At 39.5% G+C, this 22983-nt stretch overlaps 1 protein-coding gene across 2 annotated transcripts; it reads right to left on the bottom strand.

The window, feature by feature from the left end:
- Nucleotides 1-7277: 7277 nt before the first annotated feature.
- On the bottom strand, nt 7278-22810 carry LOC116336352 (plexin-C1-like). 2 transcript variants are annotated; one of them, XM_039600755.1, is made up of 16 exons: nt 21738-22810; nt 21116-21238; nt 16606-16740; nt 16431-16531; nt 16249-16354; nt 16007-16169; nt 15761-15863; nt 15497-15572; nt 15068-15109; nt 14816-14949; nt 14142-14321; nt 11626-11737; nt 10837-11016; nt 10585-10752; nt 8148-8244; nt 7278-7536 (listed from the first exon to the last, which is right to left on the bottom strand). In XM_039600755.1, the coding sequence occupies exons 1-16, from the start codon at nt 22740-22742 to the stop codon at nt 7451-7453; spliced, it is 2811 nt and encodes a 936-aa protein (XP_039456689.1). In that variant the 5' UTR covers nt 22743-22810; the 3' UTR covers nt 7278-7450. The 2 variants fall into 2 exon arrangements, with proteins under 2 accessions (XP_039456689.1, XP_039456690.1); XM_039600756.1 differs by having other exon boundaries at nt 11629-11737.
- Between the last annotated feature and the right edge of the window lie 173 nt (nt 22811-22983).

Raw genomic sequence — 22983 nt, 5'->3', positions numbered from 1 at the left:
TTATTGTTTATTTTATTTTATTTTCACTTGCTAAATACGGGACAGACTTGAGTTGGGAAAAGAAAGGGGAGAAAGAAAGAGGGAAAGAAAAACAGCGGGGAGGAGGAACGGGGATAAAGGGCAAAAAACAAAAACTAACAAAATAAGCAGACAAAAAATACATATATCAATCACCTGGATCACCTGTTGAGAAAGAAAAAAGAGAAAACAAGCAGAAGAAAAAAAAGAGCAACATAATAAACAACATCACGATGATCTATGGGAATATAACAGTAAATACTAAATATTAAACATTATTGTGCAGCACGTAAGATCGACAGCGCACAGTGTGCTTTGAGGTAGTAGCCAAAAAGGGTGTAGTTTGTGTGTGTGAGCACCCGTGTGTACACCTGTGAGCATGAGCATGCTTGTATTTAAAAGGTTCCTTCGTGTAATGATCGGCTAGAGCAGGTGTCTGCAACCTTTAACACCCAAAGAGCCACTTGGACCCGGTTTTCACGCAAAAGAAAACACTGGGAGCCGCAAATACTTTTTGAAATCTAAAATGAAGATAACACTGTATATATTGTTTTTTTTTACCTTTGTGCTTTGTGTGAACAACTAAAGTAAGTAAGTAAAGTTTATTTATTAAGCGCTTTTCACAGACAGGCAGTCACAAAGCGCTGTACACAAATATTAAAATAAACAATACAATCAATAGACTTTATACACAATGTAAAAGATCAAATGTAAATAATGTAAAGAATATAAAATACGTAGATCAACAAAAGGCTTGTTTGAACAGAAAAGTTTTGAAATGAAGTGCTACAGAGAAAATTACATTTTATTTATGTAATTAACACATTTTGAACTCTTAAAGAAATATAACAAAAGGAAAGACACCCAGCTGAACTAAAATGATCCATATAGCAAACAAAAACTGTTGTGAGCTGCCACCCTTATATCGCCTTTGAGCTTTTGGAGCCTTGACCTGACTTTTAAAAAGTAATTGGAAAAAAAGCACTATGCCGCTAAAAAAAAATAGATATTTGCAAAATTCTGCCTAAATATGTATTTTACCTGGTTAATGTATGTGGCGGGGCATGGTCTGCAGTGCCGCTGAATGGGAGTCGGAAGCACCTGAGCGGCACCCGCAATCACGCCTCACCGCCTTAAAGTCTGTGCTCTCTCTGCTGTTGTGTTGTCGGGCTGTGAGCTGAAAAGCTACAGCCGGCTGTATGCGTACAGCAACCGTGTGTGAAAAGTGGTCAATAAAGAGATGCTGAAAAGCGTGTTCATAGAAACATCGTCGGGTCTGCCGTGATATGTTTACAATGAGACTTCTGGTCCCAAACCTCTGCGCACAGCGTCTGCAAATCGGGGCTTTCATCTTTACGCAGGACTGTAAGCTGTCATCTGTGAGGCCTGAGCGGTGTTTGTTTTTAACATAGTTCATGGTGGAGAACAGCTGCCGACATAATGTGGATCCGAAGATCCATAATTGGCCTACCTGGGGTTGAAAGTCTAGATAGATGCACGGTGTTTCGGTGGGTACACCAGCTTCTGCGAGTGTGACGCTTATTTTGAGCGATGAAAAAATAATAAGATATAATTTTATTTTTATATTTCAAAATTACAACAATCTTCCAATATAGAACTAGGTTGGTTTTTTTTTTAAAAAAAAGAACTAAACACAAATAAAATGCACTTCAGTTACTTCTAATTTATTTTCCCAAACCACGCTGAGCCGCAAAATAAGGACTAAAGAGCCGCATGCGGCTCCGGAGCCGCGGGTTGCCGACCCCTGACCAATTCCCACATACATTCACACACTGGTGATGGCAAGCTACATTGCAGCCACAGCTGTCCTGACAGGGCGCACTGACCACCACCACTAGGCAACGGGTAAAGTGTCGTGCCCAAGGACACAACAACTGAGACTACCGGAGCCGGGGCTGGAACCAGCAACCTTCCGATCACAAGACGAACAGACAACTCTTGAGCCACGATCGCCCCGTGGATTATGGTTTATTTTTTATGCTTCATTTAGTTAGTCCCGAGTTTATTCCATGTTAGTTTCTTGCACATTTAGGTTCCCCTTCTGTCTTTGTCCTGTGTGTCCCTCTCTGTATGTTTGGTGTATATGTGTGTGTCCTTGTGTCAAAATACTCCATGTTTCAGACAACTGAAGAAAAAAAAATACTGACATCGATTTTCGCGCTGATACTTTAAGTTTCTGAATATAGAAATTTTTACTGCCATTCACAGTTTTTACCTCAAAGTACTTGAGTACTTTTTCCCTCACTGAAAATAATTTCATATTACTATATACATATATGTATTGTTGTATGGACTATTTTTGAATTTTTTAAAGGAGTAATTTTTTATTGTTTTCTCAATCACTGTAAAAAACAAACAAATATGATTTTGGGATTTGTATAAATTACTGGTATAAACCACAGGATGCAACTGCCATGTTGGCAGCCATGGTATCCAAGGTAGTGTTTATGCAAAGTTTCATTACAATTGTTTTACTCATCTAGGAGTAGAGAGGGACCATACAAACATACATATACGTTATGATCATTACAGTATGGTAACCATGTAAAACAGTGACAGCATTAAACACTGTCCCAACTAGGGCTGGGTATCGTCACTGATTTCTAGAATGCCTTTCATAGTTTTTACCTCAAAGTACTTGAGTACTTTTTCCCTCATTCAAAATAATTTCATGGTACAATTATTTAAACGACCTAATAAGCTTTATTTAGGACAGATAATTACTTATTTTAAACTTTTCTATCAGTCTTTGACAAAGAGAGAACAGCCCGACCATTCTCTCCATCTCTTCGATGGCGCTTTCCCTTCTTCCTCCTCTTCCTCACACACGTTTGTCCTGCTGTGTCATCAGGGGTGGAAAGGCTCTGTCCCATCATTTTTCCCTTAAAGACACCACAGATGATCTGCAGTAGTGAGTTTCTCAGTCTGTTCTGACTCTGGACACTTGTAGTTCTCAGACATGGAAATCAAACGTGTGATCATTTTCAGGATTCAAACACTACTTTAACTTTTAGATACGTCCACATACTTTTTTTTACAAAAAAGAGAAGGGTCTTTCATTCACCACAAATAACTATCTGACTGAATAGTTTTCTTATTAGATAGAGAAATAAAATGAGTCGCAAAGTCTAAAAGCAAAATTCGGATCTCGAGCAGTGACAGCAGCAAGACAGAGAGAGCGAGTTTTGATTTGTGACATTTAGCGTGGAGTGTATAGCTAGTGTGTTGTGTAGTTGCTTTGTGTGTCAGTGAGGGCACTACTGAATGTCACTGTGAATGACCAGGGCAGACCCAACGACTCATTCATGCTTTTAAGCATCTCTTTATTCAGGACAATTGCTGGCCACATAGAGCTCCAGCTCAGCATAACAATAACCAACAACACCCACAATGCAGGACCCAGTATCATATTTAAGTTGGCGGGGCATGACTGCGGATGCTGTGCAGATGTGTCTGCCTTCCCTGCACGGCACCCGCCACATAACCCCTCCATCACCTGACTGAGGCCGGGGAGCCATCCGGCCGTACCTACTCTCTCTGCGAGCGGGAGAGCTCATCAGCCCGGACCGTCGGCGCCCCTGAAAAAAAAGTGCTTGAATTTGTCTTTGAAAAAGGGGTATGAACCCTGTTAAGCCACTACAAAAATAGCACAAGAGAAGGAGCCTTTCCACATTTACTGTTTGTATTATTAGAGGCACCAAATAAGATGATAACCCAGTTGGCACACAGATCAATAAACCACCTTTCTTTGAGCGAACTGCCTGCTCGTTCAAACAAATGTTAAAGTACATTCGGCTCAATACGACCAAACGGAGGCAGCAGTGAGCTACCATTAAATTAGCCCAATAAATCCTGAATCCCGCATGTACCATGACTTTAAGTGATATTCAGGACCAGTGTTGGTCAAGTTACTTGAAAAAAGTATTCAGTAACTAATTACTGATTACTTCCCCCAAAAAGTAATCCTGTTACTTTACTGATTATTTATTTTCAAAAGTAATTAGTTACTTAGTTACTTTTTAAAAACATGATTTACAACCTGAATAGGTGATAAAGCGGTAGATCTTTCAGCCCAATTCTACTTTCTGCCTAATCCAGCATATAAAATGTAATCAAATGGAAAAGTCTCTTTTAAAAATTTGTTTTATTAGTTTTAATCTTTTAACTTTATGAATCAAGCAAGAATTAAATTATATGCAACATTCTCTTGACTGGAAGAAATTTGTTTAACATTTAAACTTATTTTCTGCACATTCCAGCACATAAAATAAAATATTTTTTTGTGTTTACACTCGTCTTTCAAATAGATGCAAGTAGAACACAGCAGAAAATAAATAAAATCAAAGACTCAGCGGTCCTGTTGCTCTATTTTCACCTGTATAGCAGGAGTGGGGCAGGCGGAGGTTTGCCCTGGTGCAGGTGTGCCGCAGCGGTCAGTGGAAGAATCTGCGAGTTTGTCTGTGAATTTCGCATTATGTCGTAGCGCACTCGGTGCTTGCTCCGAAGTTTAGGGGTTTTTTGCTGTAAAAAGAAGTTTTCTTCCCACGCAGTGAACAGCGGACGCTAATGTTTTTGTCACTTTTTACGGAATCAAACTCAAAGTAAGGTCAGTACTTTCACGCTTTAAACGCTGCACGCTCATACTCTCTCCTGCACTCGATATATTATCCATTCTTGATATGGACACAGCTGTTGCCACGAACGTCACACTCGCTTACATCACTGTCATGAGACATTCACAAAAGAATCATGGTTTTAGTAACGCAGTAATGCATCGGTAATCTAATTACCTTTTTTGCCATAGTAATCCCTTACTTTACTCGTTACTTGAAAAAAGTAATCGGATTACAGTAACTGCCCATCTCTGTTCAGGACTGAAAACCAAGCAACGTTCACAACCTGTCTACTTTTTTCAGCTTGTTCTGTTGGTGGTGTCACGGTCCGTGGGAGGAGCTGTGGGAGGCGTCATCGGGATTGTTCGTCGGCTACACATTTGTACACAGGAAACCAGTTTCTGTGGGCCTTCATCCCATTCTGCACGTACACAATTCCAGCAGGAAAGGGCCACATGCAGGCAGGACCACTTAGCCTGTGCTTCAAAGCCCAAAATGACGTGTTTAAAGAAAACTAAATGAATGAAATGTTTAGTTACTGGTTTTTTCCCCACAGTCCTATTCTCATTATAATTTTCACCCAATAAAATATTGTAATAATGTATGTATAATGTAGACCAACGTGTGTATGGTATACTAAATGTGAAAAAAAGATTAATCTTTTATTCCTCAATGTGTATGGCACAGCAGTTACTGACCATTACTATACTATAAGTATGTCCACAGCAGTGTGTAAGCATTTTAGAAGTGTATTTACTTTTTATTTAAAGTGTCATAATTTGATTGTAAAAGTGCATTTTCACTTTTCTTCCCCCTGGGGATCGGGCATTTGCTGTGGCAGCACCAAAATTGTGGAATGAGTTGCCTTCACATGTTAGACAGGCACCTTCCTTATCTGTTTTTAAATCACGTCTTAAAACATATTTATTTACCTTGGCTTTCACCACAGCAGGACTTGTTGATATCTCTTAATATGTTTTCTTATTAATTGTATTATTTTTAATTTTAAGATATTTTATATGTAATTTAAACTGTTTTTTCTCTGTTTTATATTTGTAGCACTTTGGCCAACATTGTTGGATGTAAAGTGCGTTATAAATAAAGATGCTATGCTATGCCTGGAGCGGGCTGCTGTTGTTGGCTGCTCAGGTGTTCTCTGTTGGCGAGCGGCTGTCCCTGGAGACTGTACACTGCTGCTCTAAGATAGTATACACACACAGTACTTTCCAAATCTCTCGATATTAGTTTGAATTGTGTCTATTTTGACCGTAATCGTTATTGATTATAATCTGTATATCATGTTGTCTACCATTCTCCCAAGTGATACATGTTCTAATAGAGTGCAGCAAAGGTGACATCTAGTTTCAGTTCTGGGAAGTTCTTTTCTCTTATTTTCTCCCATGCACAAAATATGAGAACATAGAAGTTCTACTTTACTGAAAGTGGTGGCCAGAGGGCATCCTTGAGCTTACCCGCTGTCTAGTGACAACCAGTAAATCTCAGTAGTACAGTAATAACAGATTTTTTTTTTTTAATCCTAGCTATGCTTTTTTTTTTTAACTTGCATTTGTTAAATAAATATCTACTCGGCCAGTCACATGGCAAATCATTTAGGCATGTAGACATGGTCAATCCAGCCTGAATTTCAAACTGAGCAAAAAGTCACTTAAATTCAAAGTGACTGAATGTGGCATGGTTGTTGGTGCCAGACATCTGAGTATTTCAAAAACTGCTGATCTGCTGGGATTTTTCCCACACAGCCATTTCTAAGTTTTACAGAGAATTTTCTGAAAGAGAGAAAACATCTAGTGAGCGACAGTTCTCTTGGTAAAAATGTCTTGTTGATGCCAGAGGTCAGAGGAGAATGGCTAGACTGCTTCATGCTAACAGGGAGGCTCAAGCAGTTGTTACAACCGAGGTGTGCGGACGCCCATATTTGAATGTACAGGACATTGAAGAAGATGGCTCTACAGGAGCAGAAGACCCACTCCTTTGCCAAGATTGGAAAAACTTTACCTGTTTTGACGAGTCTCCGTTTCTGCTGGAACATTCAGATGGTACATTCAGAATTTAGTGTAAATAACATGAAAGCATCCATCCATCCTGCCTTGTATCAGTGGTTTAGGATGGTGGTGACAGTGTAATGATGTTGGGAATATTTCTTTGGCAAACTTTAAACCTGAGCATTGTTTAAAAACCTTTAAACACAGTATTAATGCTGACCTTGTCCAACCCTTCATGTCCACTGCAGTAACCGTGCAAGTATCATGGAGCAAAATCTCAGAGAAATGTTTCCAGCATCTTGTTTAATCTGTATCATGAAGAATTAAAGCAGTTCTGAGGCCAAAAAGGAGCCCAATCCAGTACTCCATCAATCTCCAAATAGATAGATAGCATGTAGAAATGCTTTATATGGCTTTAGAGCCAAAAAGTACATATGTCACTTTCACTTAAGAGAAAGAGAAGTAGCATACTATCTATTACAATGACTCTTATTGTTCTAAACATGCAAAAGGTTTAACATACAATGTAAGAAATCTAGGAAATGTTAAATATAACATGACATTATAATGTCTTAAATATACAATTCCAACAATTGGTTTAGTCAGAGAACTATCACAAAAGTAGATATCAGAAAAATCTTTAATGGGATACTGCTTGAACAAAATAATTCAACATTTCAAGAAAAGCCATAATTAGTTTTATGTTTATATGACTAATGAAAAATATATGAAAATACAAAAAATATATAACAACTGGAAAAATCAACTTTTAGTACAGCAACTCCGTGAAGATTGTCAGTCAGCCAGCAGAGACAGGAAAGAAACTTTAAATGTTATTTCTGTGGCACGTCTCTTCCTCCACAGATACATAAACACCAGCACTGAAAGACAAACGGTAACTAATTTAAATCAAGCAGAAAACTAGAGAGTTGTCACTAAAGTGGAGTAGAAAACGTTTTTATCAGTCTGTGGCTCTGTAGTGTAGGGGTTTACACACTTGCCTAATAAACAAAAGATCCTTGGTTTCATTGTGGGAGTAGACACAAATGGGGCTTCAAATGGCATAAAAACAAATAAAATTTGTCTCACTAACCACTTTGGAGACTTGTGACGTGTGAACGTAGCTTTAAAAAAGGCTATATAGCATGTTAGAAAGCCCAGTTTCAAAGGACTGATAGCTTGTGCCAAGGAGGTTAATTATTATTTGTATAGCTCTTTTGTTTAGGACTTTTAACAAGCAGTTAAGGACAATCAACCATGTATCAGACACACTTAACTGACTATGCAAAATAAACCATTGAAAGGCCATTGTTCCTCTGGAGCCTGATTCCCTAAAAGGACTCTATAGCTAACAGCTAAACTAACTATAACGCTAGCATTAGTGTCGGCTCTACAAAGTATTTCTGGTACAATGTATGCGAACAGCGACACTGAAACTAAGAAAAAAAATCTTAGTCATAAAATAAAAAGCTGATGTATCAAAATCACGTACCAGCAATAACACAGGGTATCAACAGCAAAAGCAGCAATAGAAGATGTGATGAAGGCTGAGGCTTACTGAGGCTTACGGTCCTGTTACCATACTTTATCTAGAAAACATTAAGGAAAGTGTCAATAGAGCAGCAGGTCGGAGATTTTCAAAATATTATTCATACAGTAAATATCATAATATGAAACAGGCTGTAAATAAAGTTGTACAAGGATAGTTGACGTTATGTTAAAAGCAAAAAGCAGTTACATCATGCATCCATTCTGATTGATTGTGCTTTGCGTGAAGCTCAGTGAATAAGAATATTTATAGCATTATTTGTCTTTGAACCTAATCACTTGATATTATATCTGAAAGATATAATTTCAGTGCCTAAACCATTAGCAGAGTACTGCACTGTGGACTTTGTTTCACAGCACACTGTAATTTGGAGCTCTTATCACAATGATCCGGTCTTTAAGTGATGACGTATGAACCCTGCTTCGGGGTCCAAACTACTCCATGTTTATTAAGACTGTTGTGTTTTTAAAGTGTTGTAATGCTTTGTATCTTGTTCTACTTAATCTGAACAAGCCCCTAAAAACAGTCAGTGATCACTGTCGGCCTCTCTCGGTTTTTGTTACCACTATTTATTTTAAAGGTCAGTTTTCAAAACGTTACCATGTAACTACAGCCCAGCCCATGCAGCAGTACATTAATGACTAACCTCGTATTTTGGATGGATTATCTCAGTTGTTCTTCTGACTTAAGTTTGGTCCGTTTACAGCATCCTGCCATGCGATTGCATTTGTCCCTAACCATCGGGAACCCTCACGTTAACTTTTATCGAGTGGAAAAAAGTGAGCGTTCATCCTCCAGCTTCACTGTGCTAATGTGTTTGTGTTATGCCAGTGGTTCCCAAACTTTTTTTGCTGGGACCCCCTTTGTTTGACAAGAAAAATGTTCGCGCCCCCCCGCGCACACGCACGCACAAACACATCCTCCAACCACACACACCCATGTTTTGCTCCATTGCGGTTTATTTCACACCTCAAACATTTAGTAAACAATTAAGCAAATACAAGTAATCTGCAATAAATTACAGGTAGTAAGAAAATTCTTTTATGCTACGTCCGCACCTACACGGGTAGGTTTGAAAACACAGCTGTTTCATCCACACATAAACGGCGTTTCGAATCACCGAAAACTGAGATTTTTTAAAACTCCTTTTTTGCGTTTACGTGTGGACGAGGAATACAGAGTTCGTCACACAACGTCAAAGGTATGTGCCTTTTTTCACGTCATGCTGTGCGCCACGTTACTGTTTACATGAGATGAACTGCAGAATGGCAGATAGTAAGATTAACAGTATTTTGTCTCTATCTTCAGGTTTTACATGCTTACGTATACACATGCAGTTACTGTCTCTCTATTTAGAAAGCCACAGGCGTCACGGTGTAATTATTTTACATGTAATAATATTCAACATTGCTATCAATACATTTTTCCAAAAATGCCTCTCTGTGCAAAATGGGTTTAAAAACATAAAAAGCTGTGGGATACTGTCTGTCTGTGATTTGAACCGGGGGAACAAATTGTGGCAGGATCAGCCTGATATTATTTGTATCCCACTGTAACTTTACTGTATAAAGAGCTAACATCTCCAAAATGTCAGGAGTAGTTAGTCATCACAACAAGTGTTTGTGAACTAAAAATCAAGAATGTGGGATACTGTTTGTCCGTGATTTGAAGAGCCCAACGCTGCTCCCGACGAAGGGAAAAGCAATTATGCAGGGGAGACCTACCTTGGCACTATGCTTCACCATATTTTCTAGTCTTTGGCTTAGAATGAAGTTGGTTTGGAAACATATTCAGCTATGCTGAATGCTGCTTCTTTTTTTTTTTCCCCTTTTCATACCACGCCCCTCCTGCAATGGCTCAGGGGGCGGGCCCCACACTTTGGAAAGGTCTGTGTTATGCTAACATAGCTATGTCGCTAACGATCACGTAGCACATCACTGTATACCAGCTTGTCCAACTTCAGTAAGCCTCCAAATGTCACCACTGTTTACTTTCTGTCTTCATTTATGTTGGAAGTGATAGCAGAGCTGTATGTCTTTATTTTTTCAGAACTCTCTCAGTCAGAACATACCATAATTAGATGGAAACTAGTGAGCTAACCTCCTGCTAACATCTAACTCTGTTAAATTTCATAAATAGTTTTTATGGATGCCTGGATGTTAAACTTAATTTTTACACCTGGTAAAGCAGCAACACTGATCATTTTAGTAACGATGAAAGAATTTAGACAGTTTTTAACTCTCGGTGATGCTGCAGTGTTTGTTTGACTGAAGCGGAGTTTGGACCCAGAAATGGCTAATCATGCCAGACTTAAAGACCGGATAGGTATGTTTGTTTGTCCATAAACAGTGCTTGGTGTTAGTATGAAAGAAAGATTTACCAACAACAGCTGAAATTCCACGTCGGGTGGGTTTTTAACCTCACAAGTGAAAGAGTGAGTCTCATCACTGGTTTTGTTTGTTTCCACGATGCAGCAGTATTCCTTACTGTCTTGAACGCCCCACACTGATAATTCTGTTGTTGTCATCTCCAGTTTGTCTGCCTTTTTCTAAAACAACAACACAAACAAAGACTGATGTTCTACGAGCTGATGTCACATGTTTGTGAATGTGCGATTTAAAACGTGCATTACCCGTATAGTGATGCGAACACTGTTTCCTGTTCTTGTGGCTGTGAAGCTGATAAACTCAGGGTCTGGATAGTAGGACATGTTTGTGGAGCAGGCCAAGGTTTGATTAGCTACTTTCAAAAACACAGTGCTGCTAGAAATCCCAGGACTGTTTTCAGCTGAAGGTGAGTCATAGGTGAGACTCTGCAATGAATTGAGTTTTTATATTAATCATAGACTCTTTATATAGCTAGCATGGTATGGTCATGATGGTGACATGATAAACTTGGTAATCTCAATCACAGAATCAGAAGCGCCTCAACATCTTTATTTCTAATGATTCAGCTTCTCTCCAGAACTTGTTTTGTGCCAAATAATCTTACCAGTTACCCTCAGTCTTCAACAAGGTGTTTACTTTAACCTTGCCTTTTTATTTTAATTTGACTCCCAATAAAATATAAGTGTTTTTTCTGATTACTGCATTTCTGTAATATCGTTGTGTACTGAAACAATTCAACTTGATACACTACAGGAAAACTATAATATGTTTATTGTTTTGTTTTTTTCATTTTATTTTTAGACAGTACATGCTAACACAGCACAGAGTGTGGGGTCCAGAGCTTTTTTGGTGGCACAAAAAGAGGATGGTAGTTTTATTGTTGTGTTATCGGTTAAGGGTAAGCTTCAAGCTGCAAGTCTGTAAATGTGTACAGGTGACATACTGTAAGAAGATTACTTAAGAGCTTTGGCATGCAGTGAGAGGGTGTATGTCATGTATACTAACTGTACTAGACACTGTGCGTGTGTACAGACCACCTGATAGCTGCTGTTTTTAGGAAGTGCGACTTCCTGCATGGCATGGCTGTGTACAACGCCTTCAACAAACTTCAGGTGGGACCCTCTGACTGTGATCTTCCTGTTCCCACTGCAGGACACAGAGAGCAGCATTTTAGTCACAGCAGAGAACCTTTCAAAAGAATTTTGATTACAGTGACTCTGCTTTGACAGCAAAACAATAGTTGACCACTGCTACTTGAGTCTATATATTACATAGTCTATATATTATGTAGACTCAAGTAGGTTACTCTTATATGTATTTGAGTATATACAGTTAAGCCCATAATTATTCATACCCCTGACAAATTTTGACTTAAAGTTACTTTTGTTCAACCAGCAAGTTCTTTTTTGACCAGAAATGACACAGGTGTCTCCCAAAAGATAATAAGATGATGTAAAAGAGGCATCATTGTGGAAAAAAATATTTCTCAGGTTTTATTTATATTTTAGCAAAAAGTATCATGTCCAGAATTATTCATACCCTTCTCAATAATCAATAGAAAAGCCTTTATTGGCTATTACAGCAATCAAACGCTTCCTATAATTGCAGACCAGCTTTTGCATGTCTCCACAGGCATTTTTGCCCATTCATCTTTAGCAATGAGCTCCAAATCTTTCAGGTTGGAGGGTTTTCTTGCCATCACCCTGATCTTTAGCTCCCTCCACAGATTCTCAATTGATTCAAGTCAGGACTCTGGCTAGGCCACTGCAAAACGTTAATGTTGGTGTCTGCTAACCATTTCTTCACCACGTTTGCTGTATGTTTCGGGTCATTGTCGTGCTGAAATGTCCACTGGTTCCCAAGGCCAAGTTTTTCTGCAGACTGCCTGATGTTGTTGTTGAGAATCTTCATGTATTGCTCTTTTTTCATGGTGCTGTTTACTGTGATTAGGTTCCCTGGTCCATTGGCTGAAAACACCCCAAAGCATTAGGTTCCCACCACCATGTTTGACAGTGGGGATGGTGTTCTGTGGGTTGAAGGCTTCTCCTCTTTTTACACCAAATGAAGGCAACATCATTGTGACCAAACAATTAAATTTTTGTTTCATCTGACCATAACACTGAAGACCAGAAATCTTCTTCTTTGTCCAGATGAGCATTTGCAAAGGCCAAATGAGCTTTTGCATGCCTTAGAAGTGCCTGGAGAAGTGGCGTTTTCCTTGGTCTGCATCCGTGGAACCCAACAGTGTCCGATGGACTGTCTGCCTTGAGACATTGCCACCAGCAGAGCCCAGATTCACCAGAATGGCCTTGGTGGTGATCCTTGGATTCTTTTTCACCTCTCTCACTATTCTCCTGGCCAGCACAGGTTTCACTTTTGGCTTCCGACAACGTCCTCTGAGATTTTCCACAGTGCGGAACATCTTGTATTTTTAATAATACTTTGCACTGTAGCCACTGGAACTTGAAAACATTTGGATATGGCCTTGTAGCCCTTTCCTCACTTGTGAGCAGCCACAATGCGCAGCCGCAGGTCCTCCCTGAGTTCCTTTGTCTTAGCCATGAATGTCCACAGAGCACCTGCAGAGAGCTGCTGTTTTTCACCTGTTGAGTTGATTAAAACAGCTATTCCCAATTAATCAGGGTAATTAGGATGCTTTAGAACAGCTTTGACTATTTGGAATGGTATGGAACTTTGGATTTTCCCAGAGACTGTGACAGTTTGTGAAGGGTATGAATAATTCTGGACATGATACTTTTTGCTCAAATGTAAATAAAAGCTGTGAAATATTTTTTTTTCCACAATGATGCATCTTGTACATCATCTTATTATCTTTTGGGAGACGCCTGTGTCATTTCCAGTCACAAAATAACTTGCTAGTTGAATAAAAGTAACTTTAAGTCAAAATTTGGCAGGGGTATGAATAATTATGGGCTTAACTGTATAAGAGCAACCTGAGGATACTGAATTTTCATAGCAAATGTTGGGACTGTGTAGGTGTTTAGATATTATGCTGCAGACCAAAGTGTCTGATGGACTGAAACAAAGCATTAATGGATCACAGTAGTATTATTGGGGAGTTTAAGTACCAAACCAACGTGGTGGATCATTTCTTAATGGAAGAAGAAAATGCAAGATAAAAAAAGAGGACTTCCTAGGCAATACCAGTATGTGTGACCTCTGTAGAACGAGAAGGTTTAGTGTTTGAGAAAAAGGCTGAGAAAAAAAGAGCAATTTTAGATCCATTTTCTTTATCACAGTGGTATATTTGTGATAAACAAACAAGTTCTAGTTTCAGAAGACAATATGTTACAGGCAGTGCCCTGCTTGTGTCACTTTAGGTGTGCTACAGCTTCTGTGAAAGTTTCAGTTCCTCTGCTTCATAGTTTGGTACTAATAACTAAAGTGAACTTGGGTATTTTTTCAGGTGACCTGTTCCCCAAAAACACAAGTTCAACACGAGTTCCTCTTAATCATTCGAAGAAATTAACATTATCTGTTTTCATAACATCTCGGCTTTGTTAGGTGGTTTCAGTTAAATTAGGTGTACCTTATCCAGCTGCTGCTTGGAGTAGCGTTTGTACAGGATGGTGATGACAAGTATGTGATGTTAGCTTCGCCGTGGCAACTACCATCTGGGAGGAGAACGCATACGTTGGCCACACCTTTGATATCTGTGCTGGGAATGTGGAACGTCACACTGACACCAGTGTTGTCCCAAACAGGAGACCTGACCAGAACACACACACAGAGCGAGAAAAGTCATCACTAAGATCATCATATTATGCAGAAAAACTGAACACAGACAAAAACTGATCAGTAAAATCTTCCACAGTATAATTAAAGATTTGTTTGTATGAAGAAATGTTTTCCAAACTTAACGCATCTACTGTGATTATAAAATATCCCGAGGAATCCTTTTAACACAGCAACTGATAGCGATGGACTTCTTCAAACCAAAAGCACAGGAAGCACGGCCTGAGTTTCAGTTTTACACTCAGACCCAAACAGTCTCTCTGAGCACCGACACTGAGAGGGAGGCAAATAGTGCATCGCTCGTACCTGTACTTTCTGCAGCCTCTTCCAAAGCTAAAAGCTGTTAAGCTAAAGTTTTTTTTTCAACTGTCAAAATTAAATTGTAGAATATTCAGTTTTAAATATGTCTCCCTGTTTGGAAATCTTTCTAGTCCAAGAATCATCTTAGTTATCTGTAAAGTGACTCACTCTTTTGGAGGACAGTCAGCGTGCGTCTGGATCCTCACTCCTGACACATCACCAAGGTTATGACCTAATAACACAGCATGGTTTGTGCCATATAACGACACCACATTGGGAGTGATGGAGAAGATCTCTGGGATCTGACAGTGAAACAAAAAAATAATCAGATTAAAATAATTTCCTTCTTCTGCCATTAAAAGCTCTACCGGATGTAGATAAAGTATCAGAAGAACAATAAAAAAAGAGCATTACACTCACAGAAAAGTTCTTCCCAGACTCCAACTTTTGGCAAACACTTTCCTGTAGCAGAGAATGAATTTAGCCTTGGATTACAACACTGTGCAGATGCTATTAGAGCTGATCTCAGACATGTTGTAGCTAACATTAGCTTTGTTCAAAAAGTTTAAATGGTAGGAAACAGCTAACCTGAGTATTTTCATTTAGAAACTGAAGTGAATCATTTTACAATGAGGGAAATCTAAACTCTATTCATCAACTAGTCTAGCCTCATGACCTACTGTAAATGACACCGAAGAAAATCTGAATTTTTAAGCAGAGATTAAGTCTCACTTTCTACGAATTAAGGCAATATTGTTGGATTTGAAATGTTCCATACAACAAATGTACAACATGAAATGTGAAAAACTGCTACATGAATCCATAAAAATACGATAGTTTCATTATTACATCAGTCTCTCCTTGGTTAGCCCAGGAACAGCTGTTTCTGCTCCAACCACAACCAGCCTTGATACACTGCTGACACCTGAACAGAAAACAATCATATAGGATCAGAGGACTTTGAATGTGCCTCATACAACTACTCATAAGATTCACTTATTTTATTTGATCATATTTATTTTGTATGACTAGGACATGGTTATTTTATAAGTCTTGGGAATGATGGTTTTCGTCTATGATTATTTGTTATCTTTATAATCTGACTGGACTTACAAGATAGAATTTGGAGGTCCATGGATGTCAGAGCAGTTGGTTAATTTCACTTGTTCTAACAGGAGTATTTTTCCAAATCTAAACTTTACTGTGACATGCAGGCCTGTAAAATAAATATATATATTAAATGATAAATGTCAAATGAGTTGGACCAATATATAATAATAAACAACAAAAGATTAAACTCAATCTGTCAAATGTTTTAAATCAATACATTCCTAGGATTATTTATCAAAAGTGACAAACCATCAGGAGGAAGTGTGTGATCAGACAGGTAGCAGGTGCATTGGGGGAACCGTGGAGGGTTATTCCCAATACAAAGGTGGCCAGAAATTGCAGAGAACTGGCAGGTGAAGTCAGACGACACTTTCTGGCTCACAGTCAGGTGTGTGTGGATTTTCAGTGAGATCTAAAATCGGAAGGATATAACTGAACAATAAATGAAAACCAGAAATGATTACAGTCCCGAGTGTGTTTGTAAGCTGTACCTGTCCGTTTGTGTCCTTTTCAACTTTGTGGGAAATCATTTTGTGTTGGGACTCATCAGGAATGGACAGCCAGTCCAAATCTGTGCAGTCATCTTCAAATGTGCAGCTAGGAGAAGAAGAAGAAATGATCACCAAGTTCAGAATTGTTTGAAGACGTCAGCTACAGAAGTTGTTTCTCTCACCTGCTTTTAGAGCCACACCAACCACAGTATGGATCCTGTGCAGACCAACACTCCTGCACATTTGTGTACATGCTGCAGTTTGACACAGGAACTCGCTTCATCTAGAACAACAAACACTTTAAAATGCAGCACAGGTACATGTGACATTAAGATAATCAGTAAATAATATAAGTACCTGGTTTCTAAATGGCACATACACATGTTTATGATCCACTGGATCCAGATGTAATTTGAGAAACACTTTGCGGTCATCACTGGTCCTGTAGAGCACCGTGGGACAGGCAGCGTGATAATTCCTGTCCACAGACAGCTGACAACAAGAAGGTGATCATTTCTGAGACACTGTACTATTGTTTCTGTACTCAATGTTTTTTCTTCATTTATTTTTAAAAAAAATTTCTTTGTTTATTTGTTTGTTTTTCTCAAATCAGAAGTATCAGAAGAGTGATTAATCTGGTTATACCTTGTTTCATGGGACAGTAAGCAGAATTTAAATCATCTGCAAATTGGATATACAGTATCGAGCAATATTTAATCAAAAATCATGCAGAGACAATATATCAAATGTTAAATGTTACAACTTGCATTCAGAAAAACCATACAGCTTCTACATCCCCATCATCATCAAGCTAATCTTTGTTTCATCTTTCCAAAGAATATTTTTCAGGTCAAAGCCAACTGTTTGAGGTCTCGTGTCCTTCCTGTCAATAAGTGCAAAAATGGTTTTTGTATTTACATTCTTGATGGCATCTCTTGATTTTAGAGTTTGATAAAGAGAGGTTCAAGACAGGTTAGTTCAAGACTAACCAATGAAACAATGCAGAGATTATCCACTGTAATGACCTTCTTCACTTGCACATACATCTCTTTGGAGACCAAATGCTGAGTTCCGTGTAAACAGGTTATAATATATTCCACTAAATAGCTAAATAAAGAATAAAGAATTCCCCACTCACTATTCTCATACTGTTTCCCTGCCTCTGAGAGTACACCTTTGATGGTTCAGGACTGGCTTCTATCTCTCTGGTATACCTCATTCAAGTGGCTGGCCAAAGCTGTGAGTCTTTGCTTGGCAGACTCAGGTATGGACAGCTTGCTGCACTTATTAGCCATCTTGTTCTTCAACTCACCTTTTTGCATCTCCAGTAGCTGGCTAACTTCCCTCTGTGCTGACTTAGCCTCTATATTTGTGTTCTGCCTCATCAGTCTCTAGTTTTTATAGCAGTTGCTTCTTCCAGATGTTGGAACACTGAGCAACAAGTTGCTTCGTCATTAGTATAGATGTCGTGTGCCAAAGAATCCTCAAGTCCCACATCCTCTTCATGTAACCTTTTCTGCTGTGATTACTTGCTTAGTAGCATTCCAACACCTCCCTATTCTCAGCAGTTATCGACATGTGCCTTTGTGTTCCAGTTGCAAACACACTCATCAGTGTGTCCTGGTTCCTCAACAGCTGATGCAGGCCTTGTTTATCAGAATGACTTTTGAGACCGTATGGTATTCAATTTTATATATAAAAAATTCCCCTCTTGCTTGCTACGGACAGTTAATAATTCAAGCTCGAGTCCTCTACCAGACGTCTGGGAGCTTCAGGTTCCTGTGCAGCATCTCTTCCTAGGACTCCGCTCTTCTGGACAGAGATCTCAGATGTTGATCCTGGGATCTGTTGGAGCCATTCGTCTAGCTTGAGTATCACTGCACCGTGATTGCTCTGATTACCACTGGGACCACTGTTACCTTCACCCTCCACATCTTCTCGAACTCTTCACTCGACTCTTGGTACTTCTCCAGATTCTCTTGTTCCTTCTTCCTGATGTTGCTGTCAGTCATTATAGCTACATCTATTACTACAGCCATCTTCCTCTGTTTGTCCGCTACTATTCAATTCAATTCACTTTTATTTATATAGCGCCAAATCACAACAAAAGTCGCCTCAAGGCCAGAGAAAAACCCAACAATCATATGACCCCCTATGAGCAAGCACTTTGGCGACAGTGGGAAGGAAAAACTCCCTTTTAACAGGAAGAAACCTCCGGCAGAACCAGGCTCAGGGAGGGGCGGGGCCATCTACTGCGACCGATTGGGGTGAGAAAAGGAAAACAGGATGAAAGACATGCTGTGGAAGAGAGACAGAGATTAATAACAGATATGATTCAATGCAGAGAGGTCTATTAACACATACTGAGTGAGAAAGGTGACTGGAAAGGAAAAACTCAATGCATCATGGGAATCCCCGGCAGCCTACGTCTATTGCAGCATAACTAAGGGAGGATTCAGGGTCACCTGGTCCAGCCCTAACTATATGCTTTAGCAAAAGGGAAAGTTTTAAGCCTAATCTTGAAAGTAGAGGTAGTGTCTATCTCCCGAATCCAAACTGGAAGCTGGTTCCACAGAAGAGGGGCCTGAAAACTGAAGGCTCTCCCTCCCATTCTACTTTTAAATACTCTAGGACCAACAAGTAGGCCTGCAGTGCAAGAGCGAAGTGCTCTAATAGGATGATATGGTACTACAAGGTCGTTAAGATAAGATGGGGCCTGATTATTTAAGACCTTGTATGTGAGGAGCAGGATTTTGAATTCAATTCTGGATTTAACAGGAAGCCAATGAAGGGAAGCCAAAACAGGAGAAATATGCTCTCTCTTCCTAGTCCCTGTCAGTACTCTTGCTGCAGCATTTTGGATCAGCTGAAGGCTTTTCAGCGAGTTTTTAGGACATCCTGATAATAAAGAATTACAGTAGTCCAGCCTGGAAGTAATAAATGCATGAGCTAGTTTTTCGGTATCTAACCAGATTCTTACTCTGGATGGCATTACCTTGGCCTCCAGTAACACTGTGAGGAACCTTGGAGTCATTTTTGACCAGGACATGTCCTTCAACGCGCATATGAAACAAATATGTAAGACTGCTTTCTTCCATTTGCGCAACATCTCTAAAATTAGAAATATCCTGTCTCAGAGTGACGCCATATTTCTAAGATTTTCAGGGCCGAGTACAATAACCTCAGTTTTATCTGAATTAAGAAGCAGAAAGTTAGCAGCCATCCAGGTCTTTATGTCTTTAAGACATTCCTGCAGTTTAACTAATTGGTGTGTGTTACCTGGCTTCATGGACAGATAGAGCTGCGTGTCATCTGCATAGCAGTGAAAATTTATGCTATGTCTTCTAATGATGCTGCCTAGGGGAAGCATGTATAATGTAAACAGAATTGGTCCTAGCACTGAACCCTGTGGAACTCCATAATTGACCTTAGTGGGTGAAGAGGACTCTCCATTTACATGTACAAATTGGAGTCTATTAGATAGATATGATACAAACCACTGCAGCGCAGTACCTGTAATACCTACAGCATGTTCTAATCGCTCTAATAGGATATTATGGTCAACAGTATCGAACGCTGCACTAAGGTCTAGCAGGACAAGCACAGAGATGAGTCCACTGTCAGAGGCCATAAGAAGATTATTTGTAACCTTCACTAAAGCTGTTTCTGTGCTGTGATGAGCTCTGAAACCTGACTGAAACTCTTCAAATAAGCCATTCCTCTGCAGATGATCTGTTAGCTGTTTGACAACTACTCTTTCAAGGATTTTTGATATGAAAGGAAGGTTGGAGATTGGCCTATAATTAGCTAAGACTGCTGGGTCTAGAGATGGCTTTTTAAGTAAAGGTTTAACTACAGCCACCTTGAAGGCCTGTGGTACATAGCCGATTATTAGAGATAGGTTGATCATATTTAAGATCGAAGAATTAATTCATGGCAGGACTTCTTTGAGCAGTTTTGTAGGAATGGGGTCTAAAAGACACGTTGATGGTTTGGAGGAATTAATTATTGAAGTTAACTCAGAAAGATCAATTGGAGAAAAAGAGTCTAACTTAACATCAATGGTACTAAGAGTAGCTGTAGATAATATTACATCTGTGGGATGATTATTGGTAATTTTTCTCTAATGATAAGAATTTTATTTGTGAAGAAGTTCATGAAGTCATTACTAGTTAGCGTTAAAGGGATTGTTGGCTGAGTAGAGCTCTGACTTTTTGTCAGCCTGGCTACAGTGCTGAAGAGAAACCTGGGGTTGTTCTTATTTTCTTCAATCAGTGACGAATAGAAGGTGTTCTGGCTTTGCGGAGGGCTTTCATATAAAGCAGCAAACTATTTCTCCAGGCTAAATGATGATCCTCTAAATTTGTGACACGCCATTTCCTCTCCAGTTTACGAGTTATCTGCTTTAGGCTACGTGTTTGAGAATTATACCACGGAGTCAGATACTTCTGATTTGAGACCTTAGTTTTCACAGGAGCTACAGTATACTATGTCCGATTCCCGATACAGTTTTTTGTCTACCTGTATCTGGAAGCCCCAGATAGAGATCTCAAGGTTTTTTATATATATATCTATATATATATATAGAGAGAGAGAGAGAGAGGGAGAGAGAGAGAGAGAGAAAGAGATACACACACACACACACACACACATTGAAGCTAGTATTATAAATGAAATGTAGAAAAATACATATTGTGAAATGCAGACAAAATAGCAATGTTCTTCAATAACGTGAGCGAGAAACAGGGAAATTGTTGCTCACTCACATTATTATAGCAGAAATTAACAGCAGAAAATAGACTTTGAAAAAGTGAACACAAGCATGTTTTCTATGACGAGTACCTGATGTATATTAGTTGATACAAACCTTAATGAGCAGCCCATCTTCTGTCCAAATGTAGAAAACCATCCAGGCATTCTGCCTCACTGCCAGCACTGAGGTCATGTAGCTTTGCCTGACGATGACTGCCTTTGGTTTCAGGATCTTTGGCTGACGCAAACAAAACATGAGAAACCAGAAGACCTGAACACTAGAGGTACTGAATGAACCTAGAAAAGAATTTGCATCATACTACTTAAAGTCTTATTGAAGCATCTTGCTGCGTTATTATCAAACTGACCCAAGTTCATTGATGTTATCTTTTGATTTTAAAAATATAAGGTTCAGCAATGAAGTGCTGCTATATGTACATACATATGTATATATATGTATATATATATATATATATATATATATATATATATATATATATATATATATATATATATATATATATATATATATATATATATATATATATATATATATATATATATATATATATATACTTCCTGTTAATTTCCGTTATAGTTGTTTCTATCCTCTTTTAAGGGGATATATCTTTATGTTAATGTTGTACTTGCATCACTGACCAGTAAAGGTACTGGAGCAACAGGTGGGAACAATATCAACAGTACAACCATTAAATCAGAGTTTAAAAAGCTCTCACCGTCACTTCTGATGGCACAGAGGTGTAGAAGTCTGGATCTCTGTCGGTGTTCCTGCTGTAATCAGGGCTGATGTCAAACACCATCAGCTCGGTGTTGGTGTCTCCTCCATCCACACTGAACACGCCGCTCCAAAGCACCGGCTGCTCCCCCGGGATGACCGAGGAGGCCACGAGTCTGCTGCTTTCACTGTCAGAGACACTGAGAGTCGCGCCCCGCAGAGACTTGAGTGTATCAGTTTTGCTTTTTTCGCCTTCGAGCCAAATGAGACGGACTCTGTTTGTTTGAGCTGAGAGCACGTTGGAGAACAGATAGATGGTTGATTTAATCTGAAACCCGTCAACAAACTCCACATCACCTTTACTTTTGATCCCAGGTGTGCCTGAAGCGCCATCAGTTAGAGAAAATATACCTCCACCCTGTTTGTTATCTGTATCTTGAAGGTTGACAGTCTGCTGATTAATACCACACTTGTCGTTTTCATACTGTTCTTTGTTTTGTTGGATCGCGGTCAGAATGTAAGTGTCAGTCTGAGTTTTCTTCTTCACATCCACCAGAAAGCTGACTGACCTGCTGCTGCTCTTCAGAGGCCCCACCTGGATCTGTTCTCTGTACAGAAGGTTGGAGATGTTCTTTAGGTCCAGAACCTCGCAGTGACCGCAGTCATCGTCAGTCACACCACAGCTAATCAGAGAGTCATTCTTTGTGAAAGGCAACAACACGTTGATGCTGAAAGTTGCGTTCCACTCAGCTGTGTCAGAAACCCGATAAAACTGCACATCATCCTGCTGGTTTCCGGTCTTTAAGATTCCTCTCTGGGTCAGACTGTTGATCAGAGTCAGGTCGTGGCTCAGCTGGTACAGCCTCTCTTCTGTGGCGATGTAAAGTGTGTTGGAGGTCATGGCAAATTGGCGGATGTCTCCATCAAAGGTGAAGCCTCCATCCTCTTCCAGGCACAGACCCAGTTCTCCAGAGAGAACAGAAAGCAGAGCGAGCAGCAGGATCATCTTAGAATAACAATAATTCTACCTGGGACACGCTCACACAGCGATGCTCTGTGTGGCACTCTGCTCTCTGACACTGTGTCTCTATACTTGTGCGTAAAGTGCAGAGCGCGCAGCTGAAAAGAGAACTGCTGGAAGCAGGAGGGCTGGAGCGTGCCAAGTGAAAGTGAAAATATTTGAACATTTTCACTCAGCTGCTTTCGTCTCATTTCCACACAGTACCTCTGTACAGGCCAAAGGAACC

The sequence above is a fragment of the Oreochromis aureus genome, linkage group 17, assembly GCF_013358895.1.
Source record: "Oreochromis aureus strain Israel breed Guangdong linkage group 17, ZZ_aureus, whole genome shotgun sequence".
Lineage (NCBI taxonomy): Eukaryota > Metazoa > Chordata > Actinopteri > Cichliformes > Cichlidae > Oreochromis > Oreochromis aureus.
This window is presented reverse-complemented; position numbering and strand designations above follow the sequence as displayed.

Coding starts and splice junctions, on each gene's coding strand:
- LOC116336352 (XM_039600755.1), bottom strand. CDS start 22,742: ATGATCCTGCTGCTCGCTCTGCTTTCTGTTCTCTCTGGAGAACTGGGT. Junction 16,355..16,430: donor TGGTGTGGCTCTAAAAGCAG/GTGAGAGAAACA, acceptor TTCTTCTCCTAG/CTGCACATTTGAAGATGACT. Junction 11,738..14,141: donor CCAAGCAGCAGCTGGATAAG/GTACACCTAATT, acceptor TGTGTCCTGCAG/TGGGAACAGGAAGATCACAG.